The sequence below is a fragment of the Annulohypoxylon truncatum genome, assembly GCF_022578515.1.
Source record: "Annulohypoxylon truncatum strain CBS 140777 unplaced genomic scaffold F4807scaffold_11, whole genome shotgun sequence".
Taxonomy (NCBI): domain Eukaryota; kingdom Fungi; phylum Ascomycota; class Sordariomycetes; order Xylariales; family Hypoxylaceae; genus Annulohypoxylon; species Annulohypoxylon truncatum.
In genome coordinates, this window is record NW_025953797.1 from 1,003,269 (window position 1) to 1,026,531 (window position 23,263).

General features: G+C 48.5%; 9 protein-coding genes across 9 annotated transcripts; 4 read left to right on the forward strand and 5 right to left on the reverse strand.

Annotated features, from left to right (window-relative positions):
- The first annotated feature begins 3 nt into the window (after nt 1–3).
- Nucleotides 4–1,770, forward strand: F4807DRAFT_50234 (salicylate hydroxylase). Its single transcript, XM_048003111.1, has 3 exons — nt 4–373; nt 449–1,024; nt 1,098–1,770. The coding sequence occupies exons 1-3, from the start codon at nt 122–124 to the stop codon at nt 1,530–1,532; spliced, it is 1,263 nt and encodes a 420-aa protein (XP_047855622.1). The 5' UTR covers nt 4–121; the 3' UTR covers nt 1,533–1,770.
- Nucleotides 1,492–4,220, reverse strand: F4807DRAFT_50227 (amino acid permease/ SLC12A domain-containing protein). Its single transcript, XM_048003110.1, has 10 exons — nt 4,049–4,220; nt 3,761–3,999; nt 3,561–3,708; nt 3,424–3,505; nt 3,343–3,369; nt 3,194–3,254; nt 2,468–3,140; nt 2,329–2,417; nt 2,063–2,279; nt 1,492–2,012 (listed from the first exon to the last, which is right to left on the reverse strand). Exons 1-10 carry the CDS (start codon nt 4,094–4,096, stop codon nt 1,791–1,793), a joined length of 1,806 nt encoding a protein of 601 aa, XP_047855623.1. The 5' UTR covers nt 4,097–4,220; the 3' UTR covers nt 1,492–1,790.
- A 1,184-nt stretch (nt 4,221–5,404) lies between these two features.
- On the forward strand, nt 5,405–6,742 carry F4807DRAFT_459335 (uncharacterized protein; the record flags this gene model as incomplete). Its single annotated transcript, XM_048001345.1, has 5 exons — nt 5,405–5,592; nt 5,652–5,839; nt 5,896–6,191; nt 6,251–6,659; nt 6,717–6,742. 5 exons carry the CDS (start codon nt 5,405–5,407, stop codon nt 6,740–6,742), a joined length of 1,107 nt encoding a protein of 368 aa, XP_047855624.1.
- A 155-nt stretch (nt 6,743–6,897) lies between these two features.
- Nucleotides 6,898–10,467, reverse strand: F4807DRAFT_50296 (kinase-like protein). Its single transcript, XM_048003112.1, has 5 exons — nt 8,528–10,467; nt 8,191–8,458; nt 7,921–8,135; nt 7,595–7,853; nt 6,898–7,535 (listed from the first exon to the last, which is right to left on the reverse strand). Exons 1-5 carry the CDS (start codon nt 10,195–10,197, stop codon nt 7,053–7,055), a joined length of 2,895 nt encoding a protein of 964 aa, XP_047855625.1. The 5' UTR covers nt 10,198–10,467; the 3' UTR covers nt 6,898–7,052.
- A 1,359-nt stretch (nt 10,468–11,826) lies between these two features.
- On the forward strand, nt 11,827–12,138 carry F4807DRAFT_459337 (uncharacterized protein; the record flags this gene model as incomplete). Its single annotated transcript, XM_048001346.1, has 2 exons — nt 11,827–12,009; nt 12,070–12,138. The coding sequence occupies 2 exons, from the start codon at nt 11,827–11,829 to the stop codon at nt 12,136–12,138; spliced, it is 252 nt and encodes an 83-aa protein (XP_047855626.1).
- Nucleotides 12,139–12,555: 417 nt separating this feature from the next.
- Nucleotides 12,556–14,181, forward strand: F4807DRAFT_50345 (uncharacterized protein). The gene is made up of 4 exons (XM_048003113.1): nt 12,556–13,052; nt 13,111–13,317; nt 13,409–13,619; nt 13,728–14,181. Exons 1-4 carry the CDS (start codon nt 12,886–12,888, stop codon nt 14,055–14,057), a joined length of 915 nt encoding a protein of 304 aa, XP_047855627.1. The 5' UTR covers nt 12,556–12,885; the 3' UTR covers nt 14,058–14,181.
- Nucleotides 14,142–16,793, reverse strand: F4807DRAFT_50353 (HAUS augmin-like complex subunit 6 N-terminus-domain-containing protein). The gene is made up of 2 exons (XM_048003114.1): nt 16,321–16,793; nt 14,142–16,270 (listed from the first exon to the last, which is right to left on the reverse strand). Exons 1-2 carry the CDS (start codon nt 16,636–16,638, stop codon nt 14,306–14,308), a joined length of 2,283 nt encoding a protein of 760 aa, XP_047855628.1. The 5' UTR covers nt 16,639–16,793; the 3' UTR covers nt 14,142–14,305.
- An 825-nt stretch (nt 16,794–17,618) lies between these two features.
- F4807DRAFT_459340 (uncharacterized protein) lies at nt 17,619–18,998 on the reverse strand (the record flags this gene model as incomplete). The annotated part of the gene is made up of 2 exons (XM_048001347.1): nt 17,619–17,921; nt 18,957–18,998. 2 exons carry the CDS (start codon nt 18,996–18,998, stop codon nt 17,619–17,621), a joined length of 345 nt encoding a protein of 114 aa, XP_047855629.1.
- On the reverse strand, nt 18,843–23,217 carry F4807DRAFT_50396 (SNF2 family N-terminal domain-containing protein). Its single transcript, XM_048003115.1, has 3 exons — nt 22,606–23,217; nt 21,900–22,524; nt 18,843–21,840 (listed from the first exon to the last, which is right to left on the reverse strand). The coding sequence occupies exons 1-3, from the start codon at nt 23,092–23,094 to the stop codon at nt 19,466–19,468; spliced, it is 3,489 nt and encodes a 1,162-aa protein (XP_047855630.1). The 5' UTR covers nt 23,095–23,217; the 3' UTR covers nt 18,843–19,465.
- Between the last annotated feature and the right edge of the window lie 46 nt (nt 23,218–23,263).

The following is a 23,263-nucleotide window of genomic DNA, read 5'->3' on the forward strand; positions in this document are numbered from 1 at the left end:
TTATCCCAAGTTCTCGCTCTCCAGCCTCTTTGGTCTTTACCATACTGCGCTTGTTCATGTTTTTTTTTCTTTTTTCCCCTTCAGATCTTAGAGAACGAGCCCCTAGTCACTTCTCATCAAGATGACAAAACCTAAGATTCGGATAGCTATCATCGGTGGCGGGCTGGCCGGAGCCAGTCTCGCCAACGCTCTCGTCCGACACGCACACCTGGAGTTCCACCTATACGAGTCGGCGTCCGAATTCTCGGAGCGGGGTGCCGGAGTCAGTCTTTCCAAAACTGCCCAGGGGGCACTTGAGCATATAAACCCAGCGGCTCCCGAGATACTGAGGAAGGCCGGCGCCGTGGCGCAGAAGTCGTCTCGGAATATGATTGTGCGTAGTATTCCATGATGATTATTATGATGATAGGATGGATCGAGAAAGGTAGTTGACTAGCTAAGCCTGCAGGGCTCCGGACCCCACGCCGGCGCTGTCGTGTTTGACTTGATCGCGGACCCCAAACGTCTCGGGCTGACAGTCCATCGAGCGTCGCTTTTGCGCGAGCTCCTTGCCCCGATCCCTCAAGAGCGCTTGCACACCAACAAGAAGCTAGACAGGATCACGCCCAAGTCAAGCGGCTGCGTCGAAGTCGTCTTCCAAGATGGCGAGTCCGCTCTTTTCGACGCGGTGATTGGCGCAGACGGCATTTTCGGCTCGATGCGGAAATACGTCCTGGAGGACTTTCCGGACGCGTGCGACCCGTCGCCCGCGGGGTTCTGGGATTGCAGGAATGTGGTGCCGTTTGAAAAGGTAAAGGCTGCCCTCGGGGAGCAGTTCTTCGAAACGGACCGGCAGTATGGATGGTCTGGTGATGGGGCGTTTGTGATCCATGACGCCCTCGAAGACAGGACTATGGTCCAATGTGCGGTGTCGGCAATCGACAGAGATCCCTGCGATGACCGAAAGCAGCCGTTGACGAGGGAGTTCTTGGAGGAAACGCTCAAAAACTGGATGGATGGACCGATCGGTAAGGCGATTATCGACGTAAGTCTTAAAATCTACCTACCTTTGTTGCTGAGCCCTGTTTTCGCAATTCGCACTCACGCAGCAAGTACAGCTTATTCTCGACCAGCCGGATGCACACAGATATTCTCAATGGGAATTCAGATCAACACCAACTTACGCAAAAAGTCGCGTCTGCATCGCAGGTGATGCGGCCCATGCCATGACGCCGTGGCAGGGCGCCGGCGCCGGCCAAGCTTTTGAGGACGCGATGATTCTCGGCACACTCCTTGGCAATGCCACCACCGCGGTGCAGATCGATGCTGCGTTCCGAGCGTACGATGCTGTCCGAAGACCCAGAGCCCAGCGCATCGTCGACTCAAGCAGAGAGACGGGATTGATCATGACCGGCCAAGACGCAGAGGCAGGACTAGATCCGGAGAAACTGAGGCCTGTGCTGAAGTCAAGGTGGGACTTTATTTATGGCATCGATTTCGTGGCGTATAAAGAAGAGGCTCTCGTAAAAATGCGAGAATTTGAAACGTGTTGAGATAGACGCAGGCTATTGGTGTTCCAACAAAAATTATCAATATACATAGATGTTCCCTAAACACCAAAGCTCTTGAGACGAAAGTTGAATAATGATCTTCACTTGTATGTGCCACCCTGATATTGCTGTAGGGCTGTCTTGGCGCTCGTACTTCGTATTTTAGTCTACCTATTTTGGGCATAGGTACCACTTGTACGTACAAGTCAGGGGTTATGTCCATTGCCTCATCATTCCGCCTGATTTCAGCCCCATTGGTAGTTATCGATCTTCCCGAGGTGATCTAGCTAAAAGGGAGAGTGGCCACATGGATGAATTCCTCCCAGTGTTGGACGTGGACTCGTTCGGGTATCCAGAGAAGCTGAATTGATGCAAGCCACGAATAATCGATTCGACTGTATTTGGATCGGAGAGGTCGACGAGAGACCATCTGCCGTCTCGAAAATACTTGAGCAGAATCCATAGTAGTATGAAAATGATCACCTAGATGTCAGGGGTGAGACATTGTTGCTTGGAGACGCTTGGACACTTACAATAAGATATGAAGACAGGAATGGCTCGACATAAAACCCGTTCCACAGTGCGGCGCCGTTAACTACCAGTAAAACGAACAAACATGCTATCAGTCCGAAATAGGCCGTGAATGGTTGCCCATTACTTATGTATGGGTAATCATTGTCGTCCCCTTCGTCAAATCGACGAACTCGCGGCACCTTCCGTTCCATGAGTTCATCCTTATGTCGATTGATGCTAACACATGTAAGCAACTTAGAGACAATGTGTCTGAACAGTGTCTTACCAGTTATAATACCGAATAAAGGCCCAACATTCGCAAGCCCAAACGATCAGAACACCTACACTGCCCATATCGGCGAGGATATCGATAAACTGATTTCTCTTAGCATAAGCTCCTGAACTGATAGGATGTGTGACTGTACTGATGTTATTCCGGATGTAGCACCTCCACCTTGACATTCAGGCGCAGCTGTTCCATCAAACGAATTGGTCTCCGTACCCTGACTTGATTCTGCAGAGGAGCGGGCAAGCTGTAGGAACGGTAACCATATAAAAGCAAGGGCGGAAACGGCCATTGCTCGAATTGGAACTCTGTAACTATTCGTCCTTCCAAGCCAAGCGAGGACATTCAGATACCAACGCTCGTCGGGACCGCCCTCAATCTGATTGATCAGACCGAATAGCATTCTTGAAGCAATAAAAAGATTGGTGTTGGCACACGATAAAGCAGTGAGCACGAGGAAACCATTGAATGCACTAGCTACCCCAGGGGCATGGGAAAGTTCTGCGGCGAGAACGAAAGCTGAAGTGACAGCGGCCTGGCTTTGATCAACCCAATCAACTCGTGGTAACTTCTCGTTAGTGGCGTCCACAGTGAGGGAAAGTAATAAACCGCATAATGTGTACGCGAAACAAGCGAATACGGAGATCCATTTTGCAGAAAAACGCACGGTGTCTCCTATGTTTCCCGTGTAGTTGAGTTGCTGGGATTCTCCGGACCCAGTAGACTTCATCTTCGGAGGCCTAGCCTCAAGGGCAATGGCTGCTGGAGTTTCAATGCCAACATATGCAAATGTCGCAATTGACAAACACATGCTAGGCGAATTGTCAGTCTTCATCTACCAAGGGGTATATCACGGCTTACTGACAATAGAGCAGTTACCCAATTATGAGCTGCGCAGTTGTCAAAATGAGTAGGGTTTTCCCAGTCTAAAATGTCAGTAAGTATTCTTCATGACATCCCGTTATAAACACCTCAGCACCAGGTGGGCGACGTGAACATAGTATAGGTACCTACTTGCAAGATCATGAGTTCCCCGAGCAGCTACATATCGTAATTAGCACGGCTTCATAAACTGATCCAAAGAGATTGCCTTACCGAACACTATCATTGAAATGATAATGATAACCAGGCAGCTGAGCTTGACCACAGCAGTGGCTACTTCGAACCATCCATATAGCTTTAGACTTCTCAGCGAGATTCTCGCGTATATTGTTTGAAGAGGGGAACTTTACCTCAACTCCGAATGAGTTGATCAGAATTAGTATCAGCGGTATGATCAGATACAATACCACCCCGTCAAATTCAGCACTGTCGAGCCAGAAGTGTATCTCGGCAGCTGTAGCTGAGATTAAGTAGGCAAACGCAACGGAGTATGTGAACCTGTATTGTGTTAGTTTCAGCCATGCGTTGTGTTGAGTCCCCCTTGACAGACCAATATGCGATGCCTACAACAATTCCGAGTTCATCATCCACAAATTTACGGACGAAGACGGCCAGAGCGCCGGGAACCGGCCAGATGCAGAGCAGCTCGGCGATTGATTGCATTACCACCCACGCCAATATACCCATTAGTAGAAAGGATAGAATAACGGCCAATGAACCACCTAGTTCCAAGACCTGCCCGCCGCGCCAGTAAAGCCCAGTTCCTAGGGTTGCGTTGATGGTAATCATCTAGCCTTCTTAGTTTCTGAGTAATAAATCTTAGGCGGAAGATGCTCACAAATATATGAATAGAGCGTAATTTCCTATGTGCCATCCTCCTCTTCATTGTTTCTGGTTGAACTGCAGATATTTCATGATAGCGAAGTTTGTCGTTTCTAACATTATCCCAGCCTTGTAGAACATTCGCCTGGGTGAGCCCCAGGGAATTGGTGTCAGAGCGTGAATTCAGATCCATGAGCCGTTTCTCAAGAATGAACGACCTATCGTGGAAGCCTATCTCCTAAGAATAGTTCCAGGTCTACGACTTTGATTCTCGTCACCCGTTTAATTTAAGAATTTTTGCAAAATAATTTAGGTATGGAATCACGAGAAAATCGAAGTGAGACAGATACGCAATGTACCTAGGTAACGGATGACGTGAAAAGCCTAGAGAGATATACCTACTTCCTGCGCACAAGGCAATCTAGTTCGCGCCCACCATTATATCATTGGGGGCTGAAAGGCTGCCGGCTGATCACCGCTGCGCCACGGTGCCCTGATGATATAAAAAACAACCAATGGTTGGAGGACTTGTCACTTATCTCGGTGAGCCGGTCTTTTGTACTGTGCACGAGGAAACGAGTTTCAGTGTGCTTAGGTGCCTTTTCCGTACTTCCCGGTCGAAACGGTACCTAATAGAAGTTGCCTAGTAATATTTACATACCTATAGGTAGGCCAGTAGCAATATTTATTCCTACCACTTCGTCTCAAAGCGTAGAAATAGGTTTCTAGGAAACCACTCATCATAATTCCCCAAAACAAGAAAAAATCTTTTGATCTTTCCATAACTAGAGCATTATAAGTGACGCGATGCCAGTGACACAAAACGTTCATTCGCGATACCTCAAAGAGAAAAGTCTGCAGGCGTTACTTCAGAGGCTGTTCCCAGGGCAGACTGATTTTAATATTCGGGTACATAATGGGTATAACAATGTGCTAATTGAAGATAAGTCAGGCTAACTGGCATAGCTGCGAGATGATCAATGGTGCTTTACTGTTCCCACCCAAGTCAGTGAGGTGAGTTTCGCTGACAATGCCCTTCTTTGGCATGAAGTCCTAACACCAACTCGATAGGATGACCTGAAGTAAGATGACCAATCAGTTACAATTCCTGTGGAGATGTCTAACGAAACCAGCGGGATCAGAGATACCTAATTATGCCTGCACTACGCTGAAATCTCTGACCGATCGTGGCGCATACTGGCCGCAGGCAGTGCAACGGTACCGCCGAAACAGATAAGCCGCGGCAGACCGGGTGGGGAGCTGAAAGAGGCGAGTTTAGTGTGCCGTATACATTTAGTTGATATTCAAATATAAACCATCTAATGTTCAGTTGAATATACACCATGATCTATGGGCTAGTTCCAGACAGAAAATGAGCATGTCGCAATTTACCAGCGAGAAATGTTTTGTTAACGAGGCCACTGGACCTATCAAGCTCATAGACGTGTTACTACCAAATCAGAGCAACGAAGTACAGTCTCGACGACAATTATACACTGTGCAGGAAATCGAGTCATATTTTCAGACTGCTAAGCCAAGAAACTATTCACATCGTCACCTGTATGTGGTTTAGGGGCCCCCTTATTAGAGATTCGAGGATTCTTTCTAACTTCCCCTAGATCTATATGTCAACGGACGTCATGGAGTCCCTTACAAACTACCAAGGAGATGCTCGAGCTCTTCGTATCCACGCATAACATAAGTAGTTCGTTCTGGGATCTCCCGTCTTGCTTTTATCATCGAAACAATGATGTGGAAATCAACCATTGCATCCCAGTCACTGTAATTAGGAATGGCTCTTGGGTTGGTGAGAATCAATATTGGAACGGTTTCAAAGGAATTGCTCTACTAATTACACTCAAGAGATTGGATATACGATCCGCTATCCCGAGTTGAAACCCGACGGGCAGCAATGGGCTATTCGCCAAAGTGCTCTCTATTATCGACATGATGCGAGTACGTCTCAGACTGTATCAGTGTTGTTCAGCCCAACGCCAAACTCCGCAGCGCATCAGAAGATAGAGGATTCCCTGCTTGGCATCGACTCTGGCTCAAGACCCCTATTTGATCCATGCCATATGCACGAAATCTTGTTTGCGGCGTATTTTCCAGCCTTCAGGCAATATATAGCTTCTTTAGAAGCGAAACTTCTACCTATAGTGAGTTTATCATGGATTCGTCATCACGGCAAGGCCATTCAATGGGCTGATAGATGTAGACAAGCACCACATTTTCCACATTTATCGATGAACCCTTACGCGTGGGATACGATAACTTGAGCGCTCTAGCAAGCCTTGAAAGCCAGCTTCTTCAGACATCGAGTTTCTTGTCCCATGGAAAAGAAGTATTGCACGAATTGTCGGCTATACTGGGTCGGGAAAAAAAGAATTTCCAAACGGCGGAGGCGCTTGATAATTATTGTCGTCAAGCTCTAGCTCATAGCCGTACCGCAACGCTCTTGCAACGGCGAGCAAACACTACCACACAACTTCTGACAAACACCCTGTCTTGCCATGACCAACTTCTAGCCAAACAGCAAAACGATAATATGCTGCGTCTGAATAAATCGGCCGTGTTCCTAACCACTCTAACACTTCTATATCTACCTGCTTCGTTCGTAGCCGTGAGTATGGAATACTACACCCTACAATTAAACTCCATGGATTTGACTTACCAACCGATAGACATTCTTCGGTATGAACTTCTTTAATTACGATGAACAAACAGGTCATCTTAGCAGCACTCCTGCAATTTGGATATATGTGCTTTCCTCCGTTATACTGACCATACTTACCTTCTCGGTTTACTACTGGGTCATACATCATGATGGCACGCTAGTTAAAAGAATGTCACCGAACATTAGTAGCTTTAATGTTGGGGGTTTGGGGACATTGGCCCGGCGCACTTTATCAATAAAAGGGGGATCTACAGGAGGGCCTGAGAACGTGCGTGCTTGAACAACTCATCGGAAAAATGGAGCTGGCTGAGACTTAGACGTGCTATTAAGAAATTGCTATTTTCTATCGAGGGTTTGGGAGGTTGATCCAATATATCGTGGTGCAATTGTTAGCATATGACGATACAATAATAACTCCGCCTTGGTTCATTGCACTAAGCCCCCCTGATCCCTGAATAGGAGGTATATCTTCGTTGCTAAGGAGCCTAGCGGCGAATTTGTCGCCATAACGAAGGTCGGGAAGCTCTTTGATCTCCCGAGGCTTCTCTATGCGGCCCGAGCGAGTAATAGGCAATTCTAATAGCAACATCATATGCTTTCCGGTTTTCCTTCCAAAGGCAAAGAGCCTTGACCGTTGTTTGTCTACCAACAGCTCGGCAATGGAATAATTCTGAAGAGTTGTGTTCTTATTGATGGCGTAACCATCTGTGATCCCAAAACTTCGAATAAGTAGTTGGTTTCCGTAGAGGACGATTGCCATTGTTGGTTTATTATCTAAAACTGCTAGGGTCGTAAAGAGGCCTGCGGAGTTGCCACTATCGAAATCCTGTGCTCGTTGGTTAATCAAGTTCCTATAGCCATCTCAAAGGATGCTCAGCAACTTACCTGAGGTTTTGAATTGAGGGGGTTTTCTATTGGTAAAGACACAACTGCTCTAGAGAGTAGTGACAAACATGAAACCCGGACATTATGTTGTCTATCTATATCCGGCTGGGCGACTGCACAGAGATAATCATCCGCTGGAAATAATAAATGTGTAACATTCCTCTCTGGCGCTTCCACGGAGAATTGGCCCCACAGGCTCCTGTGGATAATCTTATGCTGCAGTTCGTTGCTTGAGCTTAATGTGGTCTCAGAATTAATCCTGGTAAAGTGTAGGTAAATAAGGATTCTCATAAATTAGGTAAGTTATAGAGGCTATTATTAGGTACCTTTGAGTCCTATTTTGGAGCAGACTCCGGATGTCAGCATAACAGACCCAGGACTTGTCTTCGCCTTGGGGAGCCACACAGGCGATCATTTTACTGTCTGGAGATATGGCTATCTGATAAACGCCATTTTGGTTCGATGTCGGGAGCGCAATCTCGTATTTCTTATCGAAACTCGGTCCTGATCTATCGTATCTGTCCAAATCGAATAGGTAAAGCTGGAAATTGTTAGCGCTGTCTTCTACGACGGTATGAAGGCGCAACTTAACATACGTGGGGTTGAGAGCCTGTTGTTGAAGCAATAAGATACTTCTCGGTGAGTCTTACGCTTTTCCATTCGCCAGGGACATCAAGCTTATACTTAGCGACCTTATTAATTTCCCTTCCTTTATATGGTAGAAACGATTGCGCGTTATATAGGTTGATCCAGTCCCTCGTCCAATAGGCTATAATGACACCGCTATGCGAGATAGAACACCCAATGAAAGTCCTTGTATCGGCGAGCCGCCAACTTCTAATCTGGGTCTCCCCTAGGCCGTGTCTATGATATCAGAAACATTAGCAAGGAGGAAAATAAAACGAATGTATCGAAAAGAGACCCCAGACTTACCGATGAGAAATTACTCGCTTCAGTGGCGCAAATATCTTGCCTATCATGTCCGAAGGCCCCGACTCCTCGTCGCTCTCCATTTTCTCACTGAGTTTTTGGTAATCACCGGAGGCTTTGTGAAGTTTATCGCTAATAGATCTTGCGGATTCCCTTTGACCAGGGTCTAGCTGCAAAATCTTTTCTTCAAGATGCTTTAATATGTCCTCCACCGCGTTTCCTTCAATCGAATTTCTCTGTTTAGCTTGTTTGATAAGGCGTTTATGGCAATCTCTGACAGCTGGATGCAGTTTGGTTTTCGTGAAATTTGTATGACGAATGAAGAAAAAGTCACCACCTCCAGCTCCATGACTCTTGGAACGGTCAGAGCGTTCATTCGAATACGTATCGATACCCTTTTGCCCTTCTTCGTTGTACGTGAGCATAACACTGACAACACACCCTAGCGACCAGACGTCACTTTTTTCGTTCATCTTCCGCAAGTCATTGGTTGACTCAGGCGCAAGGAATGTGCCCTCAGCTCGCCGATTCACCGTCCCCGACATAATCGTCTCTTCCCTCTTCTGAAAAGCAATACTGATATCTCTGTAATCATTCTGACGCGAAATTTTAACACGTGACATGCCAAAGTCACTGATCTTGAAAATGAGCTTGTTCTGATCTCTCTCGTCACGGAAAACCAGAATGTTTGCTGGCTTGAGATCCATATGGTAACATACTATCGGATTGTGGTTTTGATCTCTAATTTCGGAATGGAGAAATTGCAAGCCATCCGCCAAGCCTGAGGCGCTCTGGAGAAATTCTGCTTTCTTTAAATCGTCAGTGGGCGGCGCATTCATCTTCATCCATTTCCCAAGGTCGCATTCTGCAAGAGGCATGAATAGGCTGAAAGTGTTCCCGCCAAGCTGAAGGCTACCCAAGGTCTCGAGGATGTTCTCGCATTTCCGAGTCGTGTACAGAATCCGCTTCATATTGTCGTACTCTTTCTGAAAACTATCACTTTTCTTGAAGTCTTTCCGTGCAATTAACCTGGGCTTATTATTTACCATAGAAGATCGGTTATCTCTCAAGTGTCCCGGAGCGACTTCAACGCTGTATACTTCGCCGTAAGCCCCTTCCCCGAGCAGTTTCTCATTGGATAGGTAAGGGAGTCTTTGCCTCCCGCCTTCAGGGACTTGGACATCCTCGCCCTGTAAAAGGACAACGGGACAAAAACAGGGTTGCGTGTCGATGAAACTATTGATATCGGGGTCATTATCTACACCGAGTATTTGCTGAAGCTGTGATCGGTCTGCTGGCAGTTGGCCGGGCCTGCGTCCTCCATCGGAGCATCTTGACCAAGCAGAGGGAGAAGGGATAAGAAGATTCGTGATGAAATTTCTAGCTGCTGCTATGCTACAGCGCGCATAGATCAAAGTAGCTAAGAAATCATGGAGTCGTCGCTCTGAAGTTCGAGAGACTAGTATCTCTGCAGTTATGCCAAGGCCGAAGTACTCTTCAATGGATTGAGGCACGACACTAAGGTATAAGTGATTCAGGATGGTTGAGTGGAGCACTTCGCGGGCGGTTCCAACCTTTGCGAAGCGCAGCTCGGTAATCTCACGTCTCTCAAGCCTCGCATGGATCTGCTTGTGCAACTCCTTGAGAATCTCGTCGTATGACGAAAAGGCCATCCGGTCGAAGTGCCGATGATAAGATAGGTACTTGTCGAATAACTAGGATCATTTGGCATAGTGGCGCGATATGTTCGTTTTATGGAAGACATATGTACCAGCGTCGGGCGCATTGGATTACGTTGCTTTCTGAAGACAGCGTAGTTGTAGGCGACTATTGAAGATAGGCGCCTCTGCGGCTGACTCCCCAAATCAGAGCTCAAGGGTGTACCTTATCGAAGCTGACTGTAGGAAGGATAGGAAGGATAGAAAATTATTTCCGTAAAGGGCTAGAGGGTCGACGGATGTTGTAGCTGTGCGATTTGTACGCCCCATCATACCCCTTTCTCGCGTTACACTTTGAGACAGTGTAGTATTTCCAATCGCACGGATTGGAGCCCTCATAAATTCCTCCAGCCTACTAGCTGCTAATATCAACTACCTATCTGTCTGTATCACGCGCCTCGCGTAGGATGCGTACCAATGTTCCCAAGGTCGCGGGCAACCAGATACGGATCCCTTATCATTATTGGTACTAACTGAGATTGCAAAAAGCAAAGCATACCTACCTAGGTAATCACTCGTAGATATATGCTTAGACTTTTCTACGCAAGCTACCTTACGATGCAACACGCCTCCGTTTAGCGAAAAACTCACACCAACTCGAAGACGGCCTATCCTTCCAACCATGTAGAAATAGATTAGAAACCAAAGAGTAAGCACTAAATCCAATATTTAAAAGCCTCATGGACGCCTTCGCTGTGTGCAGGGGTTCTAGAGGTAAGTATGAGCCTGCAAGGAAGGAGAGTACCTAATACCAGCAGATCTTACTGTATGAATCTGTTAGTCTGTCCAACCTCGTATCTAAGAGCTTAAAGTTGACAAGCTAGATCCTTGGGGAACTTGCGTAAATTCACATTGTTAAAAAAAAAGATTATATAAGGGATCAGTTCAACAACTCCTCAGTCACCTGACGTGCATTGAGGATCAGTTGCATTAGATAATCAGTCAGCTGGCAGTCACCAAACGATTACTTGCGTTCGAATGGAAACACAATTTATTATGTAAACATTAATATGTAGAACATTCTGTTTCTTTCAATTCCGGGTAAGGAATAAGAGCAATGCCTCACGTGAGCTTAGTATCAATTGAAGCTTCCGTCATATCACCATCTAAAAATGTCACATATGACGCGGGCCGACCGTAGTAAGTTAAGATGGCACTGATCGCATCGAGCCGTTCGTAGATCTAAGGTTGGAGCCGGCGATGATGGCGGGGTTGGAGATATTGGAGATTTGACCCTCCTCCGCCTCCTCCGCATTTTTACCCCAGACGAACCAGGGTGGATCGACAGCGTATGACGCCCGATGAGCAAATCGTCGAACTTTCGAACGAATAGATCTTGAGATTGTTTAATGGGATGTTGGTCTCGCTCGCACATCGTTGCATGGCTGACATCGAACATGAAGTCATTCGTCACGAGACATCATGAGATGGATGGCCTGTCTAGGAATCTAGCTCTATTATATAGATTGCAAGTTTTCCTTCGGGCCTTGCAAGCTTTTGCTAGCATTCTTACCATCTGACATTGGAAAGCAATCAACACCTTATATCAAATCAAAACACAGACTTCGAAGAACAATTTCAATTATGTCTGCAGACGGACACGGACTTCCCGACAACGCGGTCATGGAGGCTCACGACATGATGCACCATGCCGAGCAAGAAGAGCACGAGCACGAAGCCGCTATGAAGCGCGGGATCACCGATGACATGGCTGAAGCCGAATACGACCTAATACACGGTGCCGAGGAGCGAGCGGCTCGGGATGAGGTAATATTCTGCAAGATCTAAGATACCCGACAGCGATGCCAACTGCTAACTCTCTAATAGAGGAGACGAAGGGGGTCTATGACCAAGGTCAAGAAGACCATAGAAAAACTCATCCCTGGGAGACATTGAAATATCTCAAATGATTTCTGTCGTCATAATGTCTAGTTATTTACTGTACAGTACCTATGTTGTCGCGGTCCATTTGGATGATATCCTATGTCTCTTAAAGGTCTAACTGTTGAACATCTGGAAAGACCTACAAAAAATACCTACCTATGTATCAAATACTCCTCGATCAGGTTTAGTTGTACAACAATTTCATTACCGTTCTGCTGAACTTTCGGACTTGATGTTCGTGACTAGGGCAGCTTAACACAGAAAGGGGATGTGCTGCTTAATTCTAAATCCCTGTAGGCTTAAGCACAGGGACAGTCGACGTCTTATATCTACTACCATTTTCACCCAAAAGGATACATTGAAATCGAGCTCCGAAGCAAAGTATACCCTACCCTAAACTAATGCTTCCAAGAGCTTGTCGTCAGTTATGGGGTTTAGGCTATTATGGTACAACACACTGTTACTACATCACGGAACATAAAACTGGCCTCATCCAATCAGCACAAATAGCCCCGCACATCAGAGCGCAATTCTCCGACTACTTAGTATCTATGAAGGAGGCAAGTGGTACCGATTCATATGGTGTTACGTGTTTGGTGGGTGGAAGCTCGAATTTACGTCTTCTAGAGCGCTGTGTCGTGCAAAGTGAGGGTTGAGCCATTCGGTGCAACAGATCGTATTATATAAAGTAAACCAGAGCTAAGCGATACGACTGATATATTTTCGTGGTGCTGTCGTTAATACGTAAGGAGCGCAAAAATGGCCACAGCTGTTGCGACGACGCAACTCCCCCTTGCGTTCGAATCGCGCCTGGAGGGGTCTGTACAGTCAACTCATTCCAAGAAACGTCACGACGTGCCGACGAGCATCAACTATTATAAGGACCCAGGTGACGGTTCTCTACCGATGCCCATCGTAATCGCCGAGTAAAGCTGACTTCCCTCAAACTTTCAACATAAGAGCAAAAGCTGATCGGCCCCAAAGAAACACCGTGAAGAACGAGCGTCCGCACATACCACAGCAAGTAACCATCCACGACGTAACGGGCGAAGAAGAAAAGTACGCCCTCGACAGCCACGGGTTCCAATTCCTACGGCACGAGAGCAAGCTCGAGTCCCTAGAAGATTTCCAAGACGAAGAGCTCGTCAAATCCGAGTACTACCCAGAGTCGATACAGCTATTAAAAGACATGCAAGCTCCCCTTCCCCCTCCCTCTTTCTCTCTCTTTCTTCCCTTGCCTTCAGCGACCATACGACGCGGCATAGCTAACACACGAGCACAGAACCGGCGCATCCCGCATCTTCATATTCGACCACAAGACGCGCTGCGGCCCGTCGAACTGGCACAAGCTCGGCAAAGGCAACCGGTCCTCGCGCGGGCCCCTGTTCCGGGCGCACGTAGACCAGTCCTACGACGGCGCGGAGCTCGTCCTGCGGCGCTGGTTTCCGGACGAGGCAGACGAGCTGGTCAAGCGGCGGTACCAGATCATCAACGTGTGTTTCCCACCTTTCCAATCCCCATCCCCTTCCCTCCCCTTTCCCTTTCCCTTCCCTCAGCCCTCATCCAGAAAACAAAGCTCACGCGTAGCCAAACCCCCCTAGCTCTGGCGACCCATCCGACCCATCGCCAAAGACCCGTTCGCCGTCGCCGACGCGACCACGATCCCGGACGCGGACCTGGTCGCCGCCTCGATCATCTACCCGCGGGACCGGGACCGGGACGAGACGTGGACGATCAAGCCGCGGCCCGCGCACCGGTGGTACTACAAGCGCTTCCAGCAGCCCGGCGACGTGCTGCTCATCAAGTGTTTCGACTCCGACGCCGCCGTGCCCGCGCGCCGGGCCCCGCATAGCGCGTTCGAGGACCCGGACTGTGAGGACGCGGAGTCTAGGGAGAGCATCGAAACGAGGGCTTTGGTTTTTTATGATTAGGCAAGGATTAGGGATTAGGTATGCTGCTGAAATATTGACTGTGTATCAATTGTTGGTAGGAATTACGAAGGTATTATGAGTTTTCAGAAATGAAACAAGGGGTGATTAAAGCCTAAACATAAGTCATCAAGCCACGCACTCAAAACTTACTTGTAACCGGGAAATCAATTTGGTATCATGCTATCCGTATCACTAACATCATTCTCATCACATAAAACTCGTCTGCTTCCCATCCTTCACTCGTCATCTCATTCTCCATTCCACGGCTTAGATGGGCTGGGCAACGGGCTCGTCTGAACGCGGGGCCTGCTCTTGAAAACAGCCTCGTAATCCACCTCATCGTCTTCCATAAGCTCCTCGGCGATCGACGTGTCATTCATATTCTCCTCTTCCAATCTAGGGAAGTAGTTATCCTTCCTCGGCACTATCTTGCTCTTCCTCTCTGACCGTCTCCTTTCCAATCGTGCCTTTTGTTGTGCCGCCTCGAAACCCGCCATAGACCGTCGGGTTCGGGCCACTAGGTCTTCATACTCTTCACCCCTTTCTGCGGTGCGATTCGTAGTGTTATCGGAGCTACTTTGCGTGTGGTTCAGTTTTATGGGGGATAGCTGAGTTAGGTCTTCGTCTTTTTCATACGACTTCGTGCGCGACATGGACATGCGTGTCCTCTCGGCTAGAGACAAGGTGTGGCGGTGCTTCTTCATTGGCGAGGGTGATGCATTCAACATATTTGCCAATATCTCATCGGCCATAGCTTGGGTAGGAGAAACAGACTCTGGAGAGGTCGGCATGGGTTCAATTGTCTTGCTCGGTTGCGTCAATTCGGTGGGTGAAGCATCACGAGAAGGAGCCGTATACGAAGTTGAAAATGACGCTGTGTTCTCCGGCTCGGCTGGCTCTTGGCTTTTATTTCGAGACTTTGCTGAAATGAAGGATTGAGGTATCGCAAATCCCGGGTTTTCTAGTTCTGGTGATAGACAAAGGTCGTTGGTATCTTGATCGTATGAGGCTTCAGATAAAGATATTTTCGGTATCTGCCCTCTGGTTTCGACGGTAGACTTGGGACGGTTGAGGCGATAACGGCGTCCAACCGGAAGCTTCGCAATCTTCTCAGCCGGTCGTTTATCCTCTGCCTCATCCTCCCATTCACTAATGTCGGAGATTGGGTCGGCCGCTGGCTGAGGTGCTGCCAGGTTCGCATTTGTGTCAATGACGGAACTCCTTCTTGACCCCCCGAGAAGGTTAGAGAAGTCGGGAATTTTCGGTTTTCCGATGGCATCAAGCTCGGCCTTCATGTTATTAAGGATTCTGGCATACTGAGGTGGTGGGACGCTGAGAGGGACTCTGTCCTTCGCGTCTGTCTTGTCGATGTTTAAGTGTAGATGAGCTGTGAAGTTGAGATCAACACTCTTCGATTTACCCTTATTTTTCGAGTCCTCCGCGGGTGGCTGTGGCATATTTCCAAACATTTTCTTTCGAAAATCGTCCCACTTCTCCAATCTTGCCCTCTGTACGCGGACTCGGTTGTCTAACTGCTCCAGTAGACCAGAATTCTGGTCTTCGAGGTCGGAAATTCTCCCTTCATGAATGCCGGCCCAAACATCGTCGAACTTAGTACCTAGCAGCCCACCTTTACGCGACGGAGTATCGTTAAGCAATAGTGAGTCGATCCATTGGTCGTTTCCGGTCCAATTAGTCTTTACGATTTTGTAGACTTCTTTCTTCACTTTTTCCGACGTTTCGGCCACGCTTCGCTCGGTATCTGCTTTGACTTGCTCTTTTCGTTGATCAATGCCTTGTTCCTTCGATGCCAGCAGCTTTTCGAAATCACGATATTTCTCTCGCGCAGCATTCTTCCTCGTCAATAAGGAACGTAGAGATGCCTTGTGAGCTAGCAATAGTGCATTAAGCTCGGTACGGTCCCCGGAGTAACCCCAGTTCTCTAAGGAGATATTCTCCGAGAAAGTAGGCCGGTATTCTGGCCCTGAATTGAGCGCTCGCTCTGCCACCAATTTCTTCAATACCGCCGAGGAAAAGACAGCCAGGACTTCTTCGAGTCTTTCGCCTTTGCATTCATCTAGCATGGTCTTTCGCAACACGGCATCGCGACCGAGGACGCCATTTTTCTTGGCTTGCTCGAGGCCCCGGAGCAGAGCAGCTCGAAGGTTGGTAGACTGTATCTGATCGAGGGGCGGAAAGAAAGGGCGCAATTTCTATAAAGCATTAGAACACCTCGCTTCGTCGCTAACACACAATGACATACGTTTTGAGTCTCATTGTAGTCCCAAAGGGTGAAAAGCTGGTATAGAGCCCATTCCACGCACTGAATCCGCTTCTTCTGCCCGCTCGCGGCATCCTTCGCGGAGAAGGTCGCGAGAGTTATTCCCGGCCAATCGGGTTCGAGATCAAGGTCTAGCAAACGTAGGTTTGTAAGGAATAGAGCTATGTTAGAGGTTGTGGTAGGTATCTGAGGCGAGCTGGTGGTAGCTGAGACAGGCTGAGGGGCGGTCAAGGCAGTTTTGGCGGGGACGCGTAGCGATCGTGATCGTGCCGCCGACGTGTTGGCTTGCTGAAGCGACATCGCGGCATTGTTGACGATGGTTAGTAGGAGGAGGTTTCTATGCTGCCATACGTATCGATGGGTAGGACTTCCAAGTAGGTATTGGAACGTACAATTAGTCGAATAGTTTCCCGTGCCTCCGGAATAAATAGATGTAGGATGGTGGAGCTGTGAATTGTTGGAATTGTTGATTTATCCAGCGCTCATGCGTCAATGGGTTGTAACGGTCTTATCGATAAGACCTCGATCCAGCCAGCCTTTCCTTTTCGGGCTATACGGTGGATTAATTACTAGTTGCTAGTGTCAATCAACCCCTGAGGTTTAGCCAATCGTCTCCCTAGCCCTAAAAACTTCCCGAAAGTTACCAGCCTCCAGGGCCGTCTACAGGGCATTGTCATTCTATCCACAAATGTGTACGACGTGAGACTTGACCAGGTCACCACCTTCTTGGTACTACGATGCCACCTCATAAGAAACCTGTTCTAGTCGTCTTCATTCTTGCAATGGTAGATTCCTGAAGTGGCTCCTAACATTGTAGGTAAAAGTTTCTAGACAAAGACACCAATAAGAATCAAGGAATTATACCTTACACCGAGCACATACGGTAGGCCAAGGCAAGAATATCAAAGAAAGGATGTATATAACTCGAATCCATTCCGTGGCCTTTCCCTTTAGTCGTCCGATCATAAACCCGTAACCCGGCGCCGTATACTCCAGGTCTCACGAATCCCTCCTAGAGAATTCGAACTATGAATACCAAGCCCCTCCATCTTCAATATCTCGACCTTCATTTAGCAATATAGGTATGTAGCTAGGGAGTGTCTATACGTAAGGCCTATGTACCTATCCATCCCTACCAATCCAAGCCCACCGCCACCATTCCGCCTAACCCCTCCGCCCCTCTTACCGCTACCACCATATCCGTCCATCCACCCAGATCTTTTATACATACGTCCCTACTACCACCGCCACCACCACCAAAATCCCCAGCTCCTCCAGCCTCATCTCCCACACCCCCTAGAGCACTCCCCCTCCGTCACGCACTTGCAAGCGCCGCACGTGCCCGCGAGGATGATCGTCAGCTCGCCCGACACGGGGTCGCAGTGCGCGCCGTTGTTGCTCGCCGAGCACATCGCCGTGACGCCGGGGGACCCGCAGTCGAGCCGCCACGACCGCGGCGCCTCTTCGCGGTCTCCCGACGCTTCCGCCGCCGGCCGCGGACCAGGTCCCGGGGCAGGGGCTGGGGCCGCGAGGACGAGGGCGGCGGCGGATTGGAGGGTTAGGAGGAGGATGGATTGTGAGATCTAGGTAGGGAGTTGGAGTACGTAGTTAGCTTTAGTTGGCTTTCGTGCTTGGGATGTAATGGGTTGGTTTGGGTCGAAAGCAAGGTGAGTCGGCGAGGAGATGTACCTTCATCTTGCTGTGCAGTTTACAGTTTATCTTCTAGCTGTAATTCTCTAGGCGTCTTATCGAGCGTTACACAAGGGCTCTCGTATGGGTAAGTTTATGGTAGACCAAGAAGAGAAGAAACGTCAAGCCGCAAAGATGATCGGCGAAGTCGTTGACTTATCTAGTAGAGATTTACGGACGTAGGCAACCAGGGAGGCATTTGACATGGCACCCTACCATACTACATGCCACCAACACAGGTAGCAGGGACATATATAGGGAGATATAGATATATATCCCAGCATACCCGTGAGCCCGGTCTCGACTCTCGCCTCCTAGACCGACTACCGCTTGCGGCCGAGAAAGCCTTGCTGAGCGAGGTCTGGCCGGATGTAACACAACCTCGGGGAGGTAAGGCGTACCGAGTGGCTGGCTAAGTTGACATCTATTTACGAGATGTCCTAGAAGCTAGATTTGTTGATAATTAGCCGGAGAATCGCTAATAGATGACATGTGATAGGATCGTTTAGCATGAATGGAAGCCGTCAAACTTACATTTTTGACTTGTTGGGCCAACGTGATAGGAAAAGTTGGGATAACAGTCAGTAAATAACTACAATTTACCTGGGCTGGACAATCGCGAAATTCCCAGAAAGGGCGTACACTGATACCCTGACATACAAAAGCTTCATCAGAACATCAATCCAACGTGACATTCCTCATACAAGAAACATAGACGTATGGCCATTTTCAGGTCGGCCCTAAGAGCTTCTAATAATACGCAAGTGATGTCCTTATTAACTCACCGGCACCTGGCAGGCCGACGCCCGAAAGTAGCGATCTCATTTATCCATATTGCAAACGACAGAGGAGTTATCGAGATCGACTACGTGGAACTACAAGTCCCCGGATGCCCGCGAGTCCTTATTCGGACGTGAACCCATACGCACTTCCTCGATCTGATAGACCGAGGCCGTCGTCGCGACAGCCATAGCGATCGGAACTCGGCATCAGATCGTCGCCCCAATCGTCCGTGGCTGCAAGCGACCTGATATCAGAACTGCCACGCCATCATTCAGCTACTTTACGTCAGTAAGTATGACGAGCATTCGTCTCCTCCAATTATTCTTATCACACAGGCATCTTCTATACCGTGGCGGTTTTTTATAAGGGCAATGGTTATTAAGCTACATACCAAGCTACCAAGACACCAACCCATCCAGCCATGGGCATACCTAGCATCCAGTATCAAGCACAGTTTCGCCAGTAGACTCCTGCATTTACGTACAGCCAATGTACTCTCCTAAAAGCAATATGGAACCGGGACGGCGATCGGGAATTTCGTTTTCTCATTTTCTCGTTTTCTATCTTTCATCGTTGCGACCCATATCAGCAGCCAAGCACAGGGCTCAGGTGGATTGAGAACAATATCTCTAGCTAAGGGCCGGTCGAGATTAGATCAATGAATACCGAATAAACCCTTCAACTCCGCAATGGTTAATCTGCCAACGCCTTGGGCGCCTTCTTCACTTAGGGCTGCATTGACAAGCGTGCGCTTCTTCTCCTGCAGGTCGCGGATACGGTCCTCGACGGTTCCTTCAATTAAGATGCGGTGAACCGTGACGGCATTCTTCTGGCCGATGCGATGAGCTCGGTCAATGGCTTGTTCCTCAACAAACGGGTTCCAGAACGGTTCGATAATGATGACGTGAGTCGCCGCAGCAAGGTTCAGGCCTGCGTTGCCGGCTGACAGACTAACCAGCATGACCTGGACGTCAGGTGACTCCATAAACTTCTTCACGGCCTTGTCCCGGTTCTTGTGGTCCATACTTCCATCGTAGCGCACGTATTTGAATCCTTGGTCGATTACCGGGATCTCAAGTAGGTCGAGGAAAGACGTCCAGAGGGAGAAAATGAGCGTCTTGTCCTTAGGGTTGTTCTGTCTGATATCGCCTAGTATCTCCATTGTCTTGTCAATCTTGGCGCTTGGAACCCAATCCCTCTTGAGCTTCCTGAGATATTTGGCTTTCGCAGCTGCATTGGTAGAGCTAGCCTTCTTCAGGGCTCCCAATGACATGAACTTGGTCTTTCTCTTACGTCGCTTCTCGCCAGCTGCGCCCTTGCTCTTCTTTCTTGACCCGGTAGATTGCTTGTCGGTAGACCGCTTGCGTTTGCCATTGGAACGAGTCGATGGTTTCCACTCATCCGAGTCCGATGATGAATCAGGTGTAATCTTGCGCTTACTAGATTCGGCGGGACTCTCCTTGGTTTTGATTGAACCAACTCGTCTTCGTCTCCAGATTTCGTCCAGAGACACCAGAGAATCGGAATCGGAATCATCTGCGAGATCCTTCTCCACTGATTCCTCTTTCTTAATAGCCTCCTTCAATGCCTCATCCTTAGACTCTGAGGGCTGTCTAGACTTTGTGTCTTCGGGCGAATGATCGTCGGACTCGGCATTCTCGGAATCTTCAGCGTCGCCTTTGCCAGTCTCGTCTTCATCTACCTCGTCATCCTCGTCCTCGCTACCAGACACAATAAAATCCTTGAGATTTCCACGTTCGTCAACGTCATCCTCGTCATCGTCATCATACTCCGAATCATCATCATCCGAATCGTCCGAATCACTAGCGTCCGCTTCAAGCCTCTCAGGCATGTGGATTTCCAGGAAGAAACAATAGCAGATAACCTTGTCAGATTTGACCTTAGTTTTGCAGCCCTGGTGGGGACAAGTGAGTTCTTCATGGGCGTCCTCGGCGTCTGGTCTCTTGACTTCTGTCAAGACCGAAAAGCAGGTGCTACACAACGGGTGGCCGCAGGGGTAGATGAGAATCGGATTCTTGGTGGTCGATTGGCAAAGAGGGCATTCAAATTCATCTCGACCCTTAAGTCTCTCCACAATCCCCTTTCTGAGCTTGGATGCAAGCTTGCACATATCGTCCGACGAGGCTTGTATACCTTCCGGAATACCGAAGTCTCTGATAAGGTGCGGGTGACAGCATGCTTGACGTAGACGGAGGAGCAACACCAGTATGTAAGTGTACTGTCTCATAATCATGCCCTTCTTCAGGAATCGGTTCACCTCAAGTTGCTGCTTATGTTCAAGGGCAAGGTAGAAAGCCTTCTCGTCCTCACTGAACTGGGTCATGGCATCCTTCTTTTCAAGAGGCGGCAATCGAAGAATTGGTTTGCCATCGAGCACGCTGTTCTTGGTCCGTCTCAAAGTGATGCTTCTGAAGAGTGTCTGAAGCTTTCTCATAGCCCTGTCACCGGCATCGCCACCCCAATTCTCAATTGGCTTGTTGATATCCCAGTTGAATCGGAGCCATTCATCGTAAGGTTTGATCCGAAGAAAACGGATGAGGGCATAAATTTCTCCGACCTTGTTCATGAACGGAGTACCCGTCATACAAAGCCGGTACTTCGCCTTGATCATGGCTGTACCCAGTGAAGACTTTCCCGTCTTAGTCTTGATGTGGTGAGCTTCGTCGAGAATTACTCGATGGAAGGTGACATCATCGTTTAGAATGATCGGCTTCTTGGTTCTCTTGCCCTCGGCGATCGCTTTATATTCCCAAGCGATTGTCCCGTAAGTGGTCAGCACGACGTCGTAAGTGAGAAGCTTGGCAACAGTGATTCCGCGTTTGTCCGCGCCATGATACAGGAGTGTCTTCAGCTTGTACGCAGGCTTCACCTTGGACTCAATTTCCCGCTCCCATTGCTTCAGTAGGGCAAGTGGGGCGACAATGAGTGTGGTCTTGCGGGTAGGGTCCGTGGACGGGTGTGCCAAAATCAAGGCAAGCGACTGAACGGTCTTGCCCAAACCCATGGTATCTTTTTAAGTAGTCAGCGTCTTCTTTCATGGTCAAGTTTGGTAGATGATTTATAAATACCTGCTAGAATACCGCCTCTCTTGTTCGGATCATCCTCCTGTTCCATCAACCAGCTAAGGCATACCTTTTGGTGGTCCATTAGCGTACAAGACATGGCAACAGGCGTAGCCTTTCGTTGCTCGGGAGGGATGTCAATTTCGGGCAAGCGCAAGAGATGTTGCACTGCTTGACGTTCATGTGGTTCATGTTCCTGCGCATTTTGCAGATGCCATAAAGGATCAGGATGACTATCGTCGTCTCCAAGTTGGGAATAATCCGGTTCATCATCTTGGTCGTCATCGCCATTGTAGTCATCGTGGTCAACACTGTTGGCGCTGAAAGGAGTTGGCGGGCGAGCAGCGAAGTTAGGATCTAGGTGGCGTAGAAGTTGTTGTGGCTGAAGCTGAGGCAGCTCAGGCAGCTCAGGATGGTCGGGTTGATAAGGCTGTTGAGACTCACCATGCTGCTTAGGCTGGCCAAGTCGGCTTTGGTCAAAAGCGCCCATCGATGTCTGATATTCTGAGACAAGTTCAGGTGCACGTCGCAACATGTTAGAAACATCGGGTAGAAAATCCTCAGCAGGTCTATCGGACGCCATGGTGGATAAGAATTGCCGGGCAAGCTCGGGTCTGCCCGGAAAGCGGTCCTACAAGAATTCAGTTAGTACTATATCAGAATTTAGAATATCGCAATTGATGCGTCAGTAGATGCGAATCTCGAGTCTCACCTTAATCTTTGCTGCAAACTGGTGGATAATTCCGATTTCAGGTAGTTCCTGTTTTATTCTCCTTCGGTTTTGCGAATGTTGCTGGTGAATAGGTTGCTGGGTTTGGTATTTGTGGTGTTGCCGATGGGTCAGATTGTATTGGGAAATACCGTCAGCCGGTTGTTGTAGGAATTTGTCGTGATGTTTTTGATGCAAATGATCTCGGCGCAATGGTTCTCTGGCCCGTTCCCTTGCGCGGCGCACTTGTTGCTCGCGTTGTACTCGTAAATGCTCTTTTCGTATACGTTCCTGTTTCTTATGTTTTTCGCGCAAGTATTGATCAGTCATAGATCGGCGATGATTGTTGTTGGTAGAACGATCAAGGTGTGCATGGTTAAGAGGTGGGATGTGGGTGGAAGAGTTTGTAGAAGTAGGTTCACGTTCGAACTTTTTTGCACGTTGCTGATTCAACACACTTTGTGTTGAGGAAGAAAAAGGCGGCGGTGGCATTGTGAATTTATATTGTGACAGCGTGATATTTTGAGTTTTTTTTCTACTAGGTGCCTAGAGGCAGGCACAATGTAGGCACGGTAGGCACTGTAGAATATGTATTGGAAGGCAAGTGCGGCGTGTGCAGCAGGAGCGGCAGGCTCGATGCTGCCGTGGCCACACCAGGCTG

Coding starts and splice junctions, on each gene's coding strand:
- F4807DRAFT_50234 (XM_048003111.1), top strand. CDS start 122: ATGACAAAACCTAAGATTCGGATAGCTATCATCGGTGGCGGGCTGGCC. Junction 374..448: donor AGTCGTCTCGGAATATGATT/GTGCGTAGTATT, acceptor CTAAGCCTGCAG/GGCTCCGGACCCCACGCCGG. Junction 1,025..1,097: donor TCGGTAAGGCGATTATCGAC/GTAAGTCTTAAA, acceptor CAGCAAGTACAG/CTTATTCTCGACCAGCCGGA.
- F4807DRAFT_50353 (XM_048003114.1), bottom strand. CDS start 16,638: ATGTCGCTTCAGCAAGCCAACACGTCGGCGGCACGATCACGATCGCTA. Junction 16,271..16,320: donor ACTACAATGAGACTCAAAAC/GTATGTCATTGT, acceptor AATGCTTTATAG/AAATTGCGCCCTTTCTTTCC.
- F4807DRAFT_50396 (XM_048003115.1), bottom strand. CDS start 23,094: ATGCCACCGCCGCCTTTTTCTTCCTCAACACAAAGTGTGTTGAATCAG. Junction 22,525..22,605: donor AGTTTGCAGCAAAGATTAAG/GTGAGACTCGAG, acceptor GAATTCTTGTAG/GACCGCTTTCCGGGCAGACC. Junction 21,841..21,899: donor GAGAGGCGGTATTCTAGCAG/GTATTTATAAAT, acceptor CTACTTAAAAAG/ATACCATGGGTTTGGGCAAG.
- F4807DRAFT_50227 (XM_048003110.1), bottom strand. CDS start 4,096: ATGAAGAGGAGGATGGCACATAGGAAATTACGCTCTATTCATATATTT. Junction 3,506..3,560: donor TCAACTCATTCGGAGTTGAG/GTAAAGTTCCCC, acceptor AGAAGTCTAAAG/CTATATGGATGGTTCGAAGT. Junction 2,418..2,467: donor CTACATCCGGAATAACATCA/GTACAGTCACAC, acceptor AAGAGAAATCAG/TTTATCGATATCCTCGCCGA.
- F4807DRAFT_50296 (XM_048003112.1), bottom strand. CDS start 10,197: ATGGCCTTTTCGTCATACGACGAGATTCTCAAGGAGTTGCACAAGCAG. Junction 8,459..8,527: donor AAGCGAGTAATTTCTCATCG/GTAAGTCTGGGG, acceptor CTGATATCATAG/ACACGGCCTAGGGGAGACCC. Junction 7,536..7,594: donor CCCTCAATTCAAAACCTCAG/GTAAGTTGCTGA, acceptor CAACGAGCACAG/GATTTCGATAGTGGCAACTC.
- F4807DRAFT_50345 (XM_048003113.1), top strand. CDS start 12,886: ATGGCCACAGCTGTTGCGACGACGCAACTCCCCCTTGCGTTCGAATCG. Junction 13,053..13,110: donor ATGCCCATCGTAATCGCCGA/GTAAAGCTGACT, acceptor TCGGCCCCAAAG/AAACACCGTGAAGAACGAGC. Junction 13,620..13,727: donor GGCGGTACCAGATCATCAAC/GTGTGTTTCCCA, acceptor AAACCCCCCTAG/CTCTGGCGACCCATCCGACC.